This window comes from Eumetopias jubatus, unplaced genomic scaffold (assembly GCF_037043125.1).
Source record: "Eumetopias jubatus isolate StellerSeaLion01/CBP00866 unplaced genomic scaffold, mEumJub1_p1.0 scaffold_17, whole genome shotgun sequence".
Classification (NCBI taxonomy): Eukaryota; Metazoa; Chordata; class Mammalia; order Carnivora; family Otariidae; genus Eumetopias; species Eumetopias jubatus.
Genome location: NW_028274823.1, coordinates 72,179,281 through 72,191,677, shown reverse-complemented (window position 1 = coordinate 72,191,677; position 12,397 = coordinate 72,179,281). Strand labels below are relative to the sequence as shown.

Sequence of the window (12,397 nt, the reverse complement as noted above, 5' to 3'; positions counted from 1 at the left end):
GGCCCGTCCAGGGCTAGGCTCTCACCCAGCAGACGCCTACCATGTTCCTGCTTCCACAGCCACGGGCAGTCACTTTTCCAAACCTGAAGTCTGTTTTTTGGACTCTCCTCAGAGCCTGCCTGAGGGTCTGGCCGGGGTCTTCCCCAGGACTAGGGTGGGCAGCCTGTGCCCTCCATGAGGTGCACTCTGAGAGAATAGTGCCGCCTCCAGACGAGACTCCCCTGTAAGGTCTCAACTCCCAACCGCTGACTGAAGTCAACGTCGTTCACTGAGAAAGCCAGGAACACCCCCTTAGCAGGTACTGCAAGTGGGCTCCCCGGGCTGTGATGACCGCCCAGCGGGTGCCTCCTGCCTTACTCTTGGACATTGGTTCTCAGAGCCGCTCCCCTGCTGACATCTTGGGAGATAATGGGGTTACACTATGGTTTGGGGACACCTTAGATACTAGAACTTAAGGGGACCAAGGAGGCAGAAAAGCAGGTTAACCTCTTCCCTGGTTTTATGGGGGCTTCTGCATTTGGATGCCTTTGGGACTAACAATGAGAATGCTGATACGTAGCCTGTTTACAGTACTTTGTACGGAAAGTACCATTAAAACAGGCCTCACTGGCAATGGGAACATGTGGGATGTTGTGTTGCTTTGTATGGTCATGTAAAGCCTATTTTGAATGTCAAAATTTTCCCTCCTAAAGGCCAGGCAGCAGTGTAATAAATACATGCTCCTGGTCCTAAGAGGCTTGGATGGAAGACACTGTCTGTGGTCAGAGAACATTCTGGAAAGTCACCACACGGCTTGATTCACTGAATGGGAACCGTTAGCCTGGATTCAATAGATGAAGGACTATATTTTTTTCCTTTAAAAAGTGTTATTCTATAATCCTCACAATACATCAGAGGAGGTAGGTTAGTATGACTCGTTCCATTTTCGGGTGGGGATACGGAGGCACAGAAAGATTTAAGACGTTTGCCCACACCCATGCCATGAATCAATATCAAAGCCAGGTTAAAAAAGATGAGTTTCTGAGGGCTGAACTTGGGGTCTGATCAACACATCCTGCCCCAAACTTTGTCTTGCCTATTTTACAGTCCGTTGAAAGTTAAAGCCACCAGGATCCTGTTCTCACCAAGGAGGAACTGCCAAGGAATGTGATCAGAGAACACAGTTACTGGCTTACTTGCAAAACAAAAGTGGAGATTTCCCGGAATCAGCATAGACCTTAAATACCTTCTAAGGAGATCCGATTCCATTTTTAAAAACCAGATAAAGGCCTCAAATCCATTAAGAAGTTCCTGTTGCTTCCAGTCAAAAGTGGCCAAGGAAAAAGAAGGTAACAAGTTTTGCCTTCTAGGAATGGGGGTGTGGCGTGGGGGGCATCTGCAGGAGATTCCGAGTGAGACCTGACACCTTGGCTTCTTCTGGTTCACCCCATCTTCCCCTACCTTACCCAGCCGGCAGAAGGCTGCAGGCCCATGGAAAACCCTGGCCTGGGGTGTGAAGATGAAGGCCTGAAGCCTATGATATGGGCTTTCCATCTAACACTGAGACGGACGCCCCGCATAGCACACTGCGTATGGACCCATGACAAACCACCAGCATAACCTAGTGGTTCTCAGCCCAGGGTGTCCCCCAGGGGGACACTTGGCGATGTCTGCAGACACTGAGTCGTTGCAGCTAACTTGGGGGTTGCTACCGGCCTCCTGTGGGTGCAGGAGAAGGATGCTGCTAACCATCCTCCAGAGCACAGGACAGCCCACAACAGTAAGAGAATTACCCACCCCAAAATGTCAATAAAGCTGAAGTTGAGGAACCTGGCATCATCTGTGGGCCTTGTGATGGTGTTTTCCAGCATTCACATGCCGAGTCCCCCCCAGGGCTCTTCCCTACCCTCACTATCTCACCATGAGCAGGTGGCCACGGACGGACCAGCAACAGCTTTGTGTAAGAGCTGTCCACCCTTCTGCTGAAACACGCCTTCACGGGGGACCGAGCCTTTCACCTGCAATCAGAATTAAGGCTAAAATGCAAAGAGCCCCGGAAGAAGGACACACAGAACCTGCATTCTCATCCTTTCCTGAGAGTGCTCTGGTGGGCAGAGAAGGGTGGGGCATTCCCCAGGCGCCAAGAGCAAGGAGGATGGGCCTGTTCCCATCCCCGGGCTCACTCCCCATCCTCCTTCCTCTCAGCGGGCCACGGGGCGCCTGAGGGTGCTGTCACAACGACGGCGTTCACACAGGGCTGAAGACTCAGCCTAGAACTATATACAGTGTTATAGCTTTTAGGTCAGTTATTTTGTGGGTCAGGATTACTGATGTCCACTTTAATTAGAATCATTATTTTCCCAAACAGGACAGAGAGGAGGAAGCAGGGCTGTGTGTGATATCTTATCTTGCTTTGAATTAGGAGCTAGGGTGCTATGCAGTGAGTTGCTAGTGGACGTTTTTAAAAAGGATTCATTCTAAAAGGAAAGGCGTACACGTTGACCAGACCTGCTCACTAGCAGAGAACAGACCGCAGAACATTAAGGAGGCATTATTTACAATGCAATGGAACGTGACATTTTCAGTTACTTTGAATTCCTTTCTCACTGAAACTGCTCAATAGACAAACAGTTATTCCTCGGCCAGCCCAGCAAAAGCATCGTCGTGATATAATTTTATGTACAAATATGCCACCACGTTCGCTGTGAAGGGACAGGGAATTCGATGGCAGATAAGAAACCCATGCCCCGTCGCCTCTCCTCCAAATCCCAGGGGCTTCCTGGGAGGGTGACATAAAGCCATGAGCTATTGATGATTCCTCCTTCGTTTTGCTGATCTCTCAAAAACACAGGTGTGTGGCACGGACCTGCCTTCTCTCTGCGGTCCATTCTTGTCCCTGAAAGGTGTTTTGTGCTGAGGACAGGAGAGGGGGCCGCAGGACAGCCTGACACAGGGCCCGGCATCGGCCGTATTGCTGCTGGGCTCCTGGAGGACTGGCAAAGGTACCAAGGTGCTTGCTCCCGGCCCTCACGGGGCTTCCTGGGGCTGCAGACCACTGCAGAAGTGCGGGAAGTTCTGGAAGCTTCCCTCTGGAAAATTACCTTTCATTTCCTAAAGAGACCGCCCCGCCATTGTGGGACGTCCGCTGGTCCCTGTTCCCATCTCCCTCCGACCCAGGTGCTGGCTGTCCTGAGGGTGGCACCCAGTCCGGCTGATCTTGAGCAGCTCCTCTCCAACGAGGCAGAGCCAGGGCCAGCTTGGGGGATTCTGGAGGCTCCCCGGCCTCTCATCCGGAACCCACTGCAGAAAGCCACCACCGCCTTCCCAGCCACACTCACTCCTGGTGTCACTCCCAGCGCGCCGGTCCTTCTCCCACAGCCGAGATGGGTCTGGACCCGCCGGCCACGTTTCATCAGCCCCCAGAAGGCCGTGGCTCGTCTGTGTCCTCCAGTCTCCAGGAGTCCTCCCCACCTTCCCAGCTGAGTCCACCTGGAGCTGGCTAAGGAGTGACACCAAAGGCAAGTGGAAGCAAAGAGGAGAGAGGCAGCTGCCGGAGGACGGGTGGCAGCCTGGGGTCCGGGAGGGCCGTCCCCGGCGGCAGGGATCTGGCAGAGCTCTGGGACTGGATGAGGAGCGCCTCCATGCACCCAAGGAACCACGAGGCCGGCAGAGAACGAAGAGGCGAGACCTCAGCTCCCCTGGCAGGTGGCTGCCGGGAGCGGGGCACGGAGGCTTAGACAGCACCAAGCAGCTCCTGAAGACGCCTAGCCGGTCACACCTGCCCACAAGGCGGGGACAAGGCAGCCTTGCGGTCCAAGGGCGCAGGCTCTGAGGTAGGATTGTCGGATCTGCTGCTAGGGGGCAGGGTCTACACAGCAAAGCAAGGGCAGCGTCTGAACAAGCAGGTAGAACCGAGTCAACACAGTTGCTGCCGGTTTACGGGCTAAGTTTTATAAAACTCCGATCCAGCAAGTGGACAAAATAAAATGCTTGATAAAATATATTCTTTTAAAAAGGAGAGAGAACGGTTTGCTACCAGATGGAAAGTGGAGGTGGCAGGTGACAAGGAGGAAAAGAGGGAGAGGCCGGCAAAGTGCTCTGGGAACAGGAGCAAGGCAGGCTCCGGGCTCAGAGCCCTGAAAGTGAGCTTTCTGAAAGACGCAAATGACTGGTGAGCATCTCCGGGGAGCAGATCCTCCAGGGAGGAGGTCTGCGTTCCCAGCAAGGAGGCCCCACCTCTGGGCCTCTCGGACTCCGCACACCCAAGCTCCTTCTGGGAGACTGGGGGGCTAGGAATATGCTGATATTGCTGTTTCCTGCCTTCTTCCAAGGACCTGCCCCCCCCCCTCCCCCCCCTCCAGGGCAGAACCACCCCTGCCCTTGGGGCCGCCTCCTGCTTTCAGGAGACGGTAGGGTGGGTCTCCAAGCAAGGGCCTAAGCGGCTTCCCCAGGGCCTCCCACCTTGGGCTCTGTGAGTCTGGGAGGGGCCCAGCCTGGAAGAGAGCACCTGAGACAGGCTTGCAGTTCCAGAAAGAGCCACCAGGTGAAGACTCCTCACACTGTCATTCCAATGTTAGCGTTTTCTTTGTGTTGAAGAACTAAGAACTGAGTGAATGAATTTCAGCAGACTATCGTGTGTGTGTGTGTGTGTGTGTGTGTGTGTGTGTGTGTGTGTGCAAGAGAGAGACAGAGAGAGAGAAAGACACAGACAGACTGGTTGATTAATGAAGGACCAAAGGAAACCATTTTAAAAGGTTCTCAACAGTTCGGCGGGAGTGGTGAAGGTGAAAATTAATGCCCATTTCTATCGACCTTGGATTAGGTTTGCAAGGGCATAACATAGTGGAGACTCGAGGACCAAGAAGCAAAAGGATAACATTTCCTGGCGAAGATGGGACCCTGCAGCCTTGGGACTGAGTGATGTCCTGGCGAAGGGTCAACCCCTGGGGCATGGGGTTCCAAAGTGTCTTCCTGCCTCCTCTCAGGATGTCAGCCTGCCTTCCTTGTGCTCCCCCAGCCTCCCAAAAGACAAGATTTGAAAACAGGTGGCAGGAAGCATCATCAGAAAACCCGGGTGCTTTCTCACTCCCTTGAGAAAGGTCCTTCTTCGGGAGTATTTGCAATGTCCAAGAGGAATGAAAGGGACACACACACCCATGTTCACCACCGACCAGTGGTCACTTTCACAAGTGGCCAGTCTAACCAGTTGCCTCAACAAGCATGGATTGCAGACCTGTTCTGCATCTCCCAAAGAAAACTTGTCTCTAAGATACTCAGTGGCTGCTGGGGCTGCACCCACGACATCATCGTCCTTACCCTCATGGGTTCTTGGAACATAGTGAGGGGCGCTTTTCCCAGATTCCAGTGAGCAGCTAGAGCTGGGAGGCTAGTGGCCCGACAGCTTGGGCCGCCCCAGGTTTGTTGGCACTTCCAGTCCTGTGTGCAGGGTGACCTGGAAAAGAAGACAGGGTGAGTGAGGGTGGGGGATGCCACCGCGAGAACCCCGAGGGCTCCCGTAGAACAGTGGGTCGCCACAGATAGGGGCCCACTCTGTTGTGTGCTGTGCTGTTTACTGTGTGGCTCAGTATCACTCATGCAGTGTCCACGAGTCTGCCCTGAGGAGCTGGTCTGTGCCCGCATCGCCCACTTTGTCCTAGCGGCCAGGAGCCCGGACGAGGCTGATGCTCTGTTGCAGCAGGTATACGGTTCTCGCGGTTGTATATTTGTTTCTGCTTTCTTTCCAGGCCCCCCCCCCATTCCTTTCTGGCACCTGTTCTATTACCCTTGTGGGAGGACAGCCCATATTTCAGGCTGCCTCAAAGCCCTTCTGTGAATGAGTGGAGGTACAAATCAATCCATTAGTGATTGATGCAGACCTGTCAATATTCAGAGCCAGTGGGCACCACAGAGCAGGACTCCCAGAGGGGGGAGGGCTTTGCTAGAAACCAAGGGTGCTGCCTCCACATTACTCTCCCTCCTCCCTCACACCCTCATGGGCTCCCATTTTGTCTCTGTCCTTCTGGGGCCTCCTCAGCCCTCCCCCAGGACGGCCCAGCCCTGAGATCTAACAGGACATCTTTCCTGCCCGCTTCATATGGGAGCCAGAGGGCGCAGAGGAGGGTGAGAGGAAGCAGAAGGAGACTCACAGCCCCTAGGACTGGTCTCTCCCAGCCCTCCGCTGTGTTTCTCCTCTCAGGGGAGAGCCACGCCTGGAAGGCCCCAGCCCACACCTGGCCATCGGCTCAAGCCGGGCAGGGGGCACACTGATTTCCTCCCAACTGCTCACCGAGTGCCTCCATTGCACCTTGCCCAGAAAATGGAACCCCAACCTGCTTCCCCACTCCAGTCCCTTCCCCCCTCCCTCCCACTGTGTCTCCACAAGCTGCCACCGTAGAGCCTCTGCTTATTTCAAGTGAATACGTAAGACTTGATCGTGCCGGAGAGACCATCTCCAGGGAAGGTGGGCTGGTGGTGGGTAGCAACAGTCAGCTTCCTTATAGCCCACATTGCCCAAGTGCACTTCGGAAGCCCCCGAACCCCGAGGGGAGCCGCCAGAGGGGCTCCTGCCTGGAGGGTACGCAGTACCTGCACGTTGCGGTTGAGGCTGAGGGCCGGCATGAAGACCCCGTCCACGTGGCTGAAGGCTGTGGGGCCCTGCTGCTGCCCATTGATGAAGAAGGTCAGAGTGTGCTTATTCAGGTCCAGGAGCACCCCAACAGTGGCCCCCTTGCACACGCCGCCTTCCGTCCTGGGAAGAGAAGCCCCAGGAAGCCCCATCAGCACACCTAGCTCGGGACGTAGGTGATGGCTCAGAAGAGTCACGTAAAGGATGCTAGGAATATCCTCACCCACACACAGCCCCCGCGGCCACGCAGGCAGCTATTCTTCTGGGCTATGAGACTTGTCTTGAAGCGCACTCACCGGTTAAGGGCCACACAGCAAGGCCTTCCCCTTCGCGTGTGCTTCCTTACCCTGAGGGAACCGGCTTACTCAGTCCCTTTTATCCTCACACAGTCCCTGAGACCAGGACCCCCAGGGAGTTTTAGGGTTTTGATGAGCGGGTCCCACCTGAAAACCTGGAGCGGGGAGCGTGGGTAGGGAAGGCTCCTTTACCTGCCAAGGAAAGGAACTAACTTGGCACCCTTGACAGCTTTAACCAGTGAGGTTGTTGAGATCCACAAAGGGGCAGACGGCCCGGTCTTTGGGAGATTTCAAAAGGTCCACCGGCCTTCAGCTCATCTCAGAAACCTCCCACGGACTCTTGAAAGGCCGTGCACGGCGGGGGACAGATGCTGAACCTGGAATCAAGTCCCCGCATCTGAGTCGCCAACAGTGGAGCCTTGGGGCTGAGTTGTGAAGCTCTCAATAAACGTCCCTGACCCCACATTTGGCGGTGGTGGGGATTCACAACGGCCCGGCGAGAAGCATCAGCGAGAGGCACTGTGCTGCGGGGCCCTGGCCCACCTGCCTCCTCGCCATGTTGGAAGGGGGTCCTTCAGACTCCCTTCCCTTAGCTGAGGGCTGAGGTCTCTGCCTCCCCTCCAGCTGCTCCACTCTGACAAGAAAACCGTTTTTACCCTTTTCCAGACGAGGCCCGAGCTCATCAGCTGCAGGCTGATGGCCGGCCAGAGAGCAAGGGTGTGAGGAAGGGCGTGAGGAAAATTCGGGCGCTGACCGGAAAAGCGCTTCCCAAGAGGGCAGGATTCCCCGGGGGTGTCCTTGGACCCCCGGGGGGCCGGGTCCTGCAGGTGGGGAAAAGGAACTAGAGCCCGGCCCCTGGGGCTGTTCAGACACCGACCGCCGGGTGGCGGTAGAGACCGGTCCGGGGCGCACACACCTGCTTCCCACCCAAACGTTGCCTGCGCCCAGGGTCCGCTCGGGGCTCCCCTCCGCAGCGCCCTACCCGGGGCTTTCACCCGCCCCCCAACCCCACACAGAAGCGGTGGCGGGACCCTGAGCTAAGTCCTGACAGCGCCGCGAGGTGGCCCTGTGACTTGGGACACTTGTTTAACCTAAGCCCTTCATATACTCTGTAAAATGACTTTAGTACTGTTGTGAGGACTGAATGAGATCACGTAAATCAGGTGCTTCAGACAAGCGTCCGGCGCGAAGTAAGCTCAATAAATGCTCCCCGTTATTCCTCCCATGGGAAGCGTATCTGGGCCCCGTTTGGTTTAAGCGAGTAGAGACGGAGCTGGTGGGTCTGATTGGGCCCCTCTGTGGTTTGTGCCCCGCTCAGGGGCCGGGTAGGTCCAGTGCCTGGACAATGGCACCTGCTCCCTCTGTAGAGACCTGGTCACAGCCGTGAGGGCACCGGCCGTGGGGGGACTCGGGCCCGGCTGCCAGTGCGGAAATGAAAGGGGAGCAGAACTGGGAAAGAAACGACAGCCGATGGCTTGGGGTCGTGGGGCCTGCGGAGTGTCCTGTCAAGGCAGTGCCCTGGGGCTGCTCTAGTCTCTGCAGCAGGCTCTGCAGGCAAACGCTCACTTCTGCCTGGACACTGGACACCCAAGTAGCTGCAACACCTCCCCCTGCTCCTGATGCCTGAGCTTGGGAATGGCCGCGGGGACACGGTCCCCACAGGGTCCTCGGTCCCAAACAGCCCGCGATGGCGCACCTGTTGGTGTGAGAGTTGCAGTGCATGAACCAGCTGCGGTTGTTGTCCACGTACATGGCCCAGGCCTTGTCATCCTTGCCCAGCATCATGTCCTTGACCACGCTGGCCCTGGCCACCCCAAAGGCAGGGTCTGGGTGGTTGTCATACCGATCCACGTGCAACTCCCAGTAGTGCACGCCCTTGGAGAAAGCCGCCGTGCCCAGCACCACCCGGTCGTCATAGCTGCTGCAGGTGGCCGTCTGGTTGTCATTGGATAAAATGATGTCCCTGTGCCCAGAGTTGGGGTCAAAGGTGAACCAGGCCACTGGAAAGGAAGGAACCAGAGTCAGGGATGGAATTGGCTAGCAGTCTCTAACCCGGCCTGGGAGAAAGACTCATTTGCATCTATCAGAAACTTGGCATCCAGCATCGAATGTTCTTTCCTGTGTGATTCACACCCAGGCACAACACGTGTTCCCATGTACATGCGTGCACACACACACACACACACTCTTGGATCTGTGTTCATCCAGGTTCTCAATCCCAGGAACCCAACCTCGCCAAGGAATGCAGACATTCGGGCCTCAGAGCCCCAAATCTAAATGCATTTTATGGAGTCTTGGTCTCCGACACCCTTCCCTTACGTTCCATACACTGCTGAGAGTTAAAGAGGAAGTAGATATCCATGGCCCCACCTAGTGGGCGGGGGGGGGGTGAAGTGATGTGACCAAAGTCACCAAGCTTTATCCTCCTGTTTTGCAGCCCATTGAGTGGCCTCCTCTGTTCTCCAATCCCTCAGGTTGTGGGAAGTGAGGTGCTTACTCTGAAATTATGACCACAATGCACAGGGCAAGAACTGCTGTTCTCCAGGGCAGGGGGCCCCTGCGGGCAGAGAGCTGGTGAACTCTTCGTGCTTTCTAAAATGAGCCTGCAGGTTGCACCATTTTCAGTAAAGCATCCCCAGTTGTGCCCTTGACAAGAGCATCTGCTCCTGCCCTTTCTCCCCTCCATCCTTGGGAGACTAACCAGGTGTGTCACATTTTCCTCAGGGCGCCCAGTGGATGTGCTAAGATACACAATGACAATAAACAGGATCGGCGTCATCCCGGGACGCTGCAGCCAAGGCTGGGGCATGTCTGGGTTAGCAGGGCAGATGCTTTTTGGAACATGTTCTTTATTTATATCATCACTCCCTGCTAAGGACTCAGATGACCAAAATCCCACGAACGCTGATGTGCTCTTGTTGCCAGAAACCTGAAAGGTCGCAGCTAGGTGTGTAAACCATCAGATCTGGGCTCTTGCACTAGATATTCGAGGGATCGTTTCTTGCTGTGAGGAAGGTCATACCCAAGGACCAGTGGCCTTTTCTCCAGGACCGTCCTACCCATTCTCAGCCCCTGGGTCTCCCTGAGCCTCTCAGATGCCCATTTCCCTTCTCAGTCCAGCAAATGGGGTGAAGAACTGGCTCTCTTTTTGGTGGCTTGTGGGGAGGGAGGTGCAGGCAAGGGGCCACGGTGAGCAGGGCAGGGAGAGGCTGGGAAGAAAAAGTATACACTTCACCGCTGCCGCATTCCCTCCATCCCGCCACTCCTGTGTCCTATGCAGCTGAGCGTTCCCTCCCATCCTCCTTCAGAAGCTCGTCCACAGTGCCTGAATCTGGGCTTCCCCCGAGCCCCCAGTGCTCACCGTCAGAAGTCTGCAGGACGACGGTTTTACTGTAAGGCCCGACGCCGGAGGAGTTGAAAGCCTTGACCCTGGCATTGTAGGTGCTGTTGAAATGCAGACCGTCGATGGTGCACAAGGTCTCTTTGCCAACATACACTTCCTAAAAGACAGCCAAGAGTGCTCAGGAGGTGCCTCTGTTAGCTGGAAATTTTCTCTTGGCAACATGTTGACATTCAAAGAGCTAGCACCTCAATAGAGCTCTTGAATCAGGGGAATTTGGATGAGTGGCTGCAGGGCCACAGACCAGGTCCAAGTCGGGCACAAAGTCCGACCACTGGCTGGCCAGTCCATCTGCCTGTGCAGATGGGAGGTGTGACGGGGTTCTAGGGAGGCAGGGAGGGATGGCGGGTCTGCAGCCAGCTAGCATGCCTCCTGAGAATGTCCTGCCTCCGTTGAGGTCAGCTGGTCAAACAGGACTTCCCAAGGGGCTGGAAGTACAGAAACCCCCACTTCCTTCTTGGTTGGAGCAAGAGAAGTTTGCTGGGTTTTAGTGGGAATGTAAGCTAGGAAATGTGAGCTAAGCATCTAACTAAACAAAATCACCAATATTTTTAGAAGAAGGGTCAGCACACGTGATGGGTAGAAGTGTGGCCAAGCACAGGTGGGGTCAAGTTGATTTGGATTGAGAGGGACACTCCACCCCCTCCCCATCTTCTGCCACCCCTGAGGTTGGCGTCTTCCACTCCTTGGCCCTCCTCCCCCAGAACTGCTTTGCTCACAGCCTTCTGAGAGGGTGAGACATTTCTGCATGAGTCCCCAAAAATCTTTTAGTAGGGATTTATTTTCTTCTCCATTCACTTCAAACTTATCTTTGTCCTCTTAACTTCCCCAAATGCAGAGCCTGGCCCTCCTCCTATGCCACTGTTTCTACTTTGTCTAAAACATCTTTCCTATCTGGTTGTTTAGGGGCTTGGCTCTTCATTTGTTATTCCAAGTTAGTAATAATAGCAGCTATGTGCCAGGCATTGGACAAGCCATTTTAATTCTCACATGATCCCTGAATGTTGTGGGGTTTTTTTTTTTTGTTTGTTTGTTTGTTTGTATTTTATATACCAGGAGACCTGGAGAAGGTTGGAAACCTGCCCAGGATCAGAGTGAACCAATTTGGAAGCCAGGGTTCAAATCCAGGCCCACCTGCATTCAAAGCTAACACTCTTCCCACTATAACATGCAGCTCCTCATAAATTCTAGCCCCTGTGTCTAGCTTTTGTTAGTGGTAGTGTCTCAAAGGGGAGAGGCCATCTGTATTTGAATTCTGTGGCTGCTTCTTTGCACATCCTAAAACAGTCTTCTCTTCCCATTTCAGAAACAGGGGCTCTTTTCCTGGTTTCCGGTCCCAGAGTTCTTTCTGGTCTTAGCTCCTTTGCACAGCCAGAACACCTGAGGTTCTGAACCCAGTGAGTGATCTGCCATTCCGTGCTGACCCGACCCCAACTCATCTCTTCCCTAAAATGCCCATATTCACACAGGACCCAACAATTCCTAAGGGTTCTTTCCCCAAGTCTTACGTTCCTGTAGGATACCTTTCAAACAAACAAACAAAAAAAATGAAACAACATATGCATAAATCCCTTTGAGAGAAACAAAAGAAACATTGGTCTTTGGCAAGATTTGTTAGATGGTGCAGGTCCCCAGGGAATGTCACAATTGTTATGGTGGCCGTGGTTTGTTCCAGTGTGTCTTAGTCTCCTCAGGAAGGGAAAGGAGGAACTCTCAGAAGACCCAGAGTTTGTTCTCCTTGGTGTTCCTGCCCACAAAGCAACTTGACAGTGACCTGAGCTTCACTGTGTGAAATCTCAAGGTAGAGTTCTATTAGGGGGGTCTGGGTTGGGGTCTCTACCAGATGGGGGAGTCGAAGACCCTTTCTGGCTCACTAAGAGCCTTTATTGTCGCCACGATATTTCATCACTGGAAACATGAGTGTAGAAGGTCATCCCAACCCAACCACCATTTACCAAGTGTCTGTCTTCACAGGCAGAGCACCTTGCCAGGTAGAACCATCAGTGACTCGGGCAGAGCAGGAAGCGACAGAGCGTTGAGGGTGTGGGGACCTGTGTGAGCGGGCATATCTGGGAGGAAGGATGTGGAAGAATAGCC

General features: G+C 54.5%; 1 protein-coding gene across 3 annotated transcripts in view; it reads right to left on the bottom strand.

Moving 5' to 3' along the window:
* Positions 1-5,365: 5,365 nt before the first annotated feature.
* The window catches only part of TRIM67 (tripartite motif containing 67), a 45,407-nt gene continuing 38,375 nt past the window's right edge, over positions 5,366-12,397 (bottom strand). For all 3 annotated transcript variants that reach the window (XM_028104651.1, XM_088020219.1, XM_028104652.1), the window contains 4 exons: positions 10,262-10,400; positions 8,597-8,900; positions 6,565-6,727; positions 5,366-5,431 (listed from right to left, as the gene is read on the bottom strand). In XM_028104651.1, coding sequence (XP_027960452.1) covers positions 5,366-5,431; positions 6,565-6,727; positions 8,597-8,900; positions 10,262-10,400 — 672 coding nt within the window. The remainder of the gene's footprint in view (positions 5,432-6,564; positions 6,728-8,596; positions 8,901-10,261; positions 10,401-12,397) is intronic.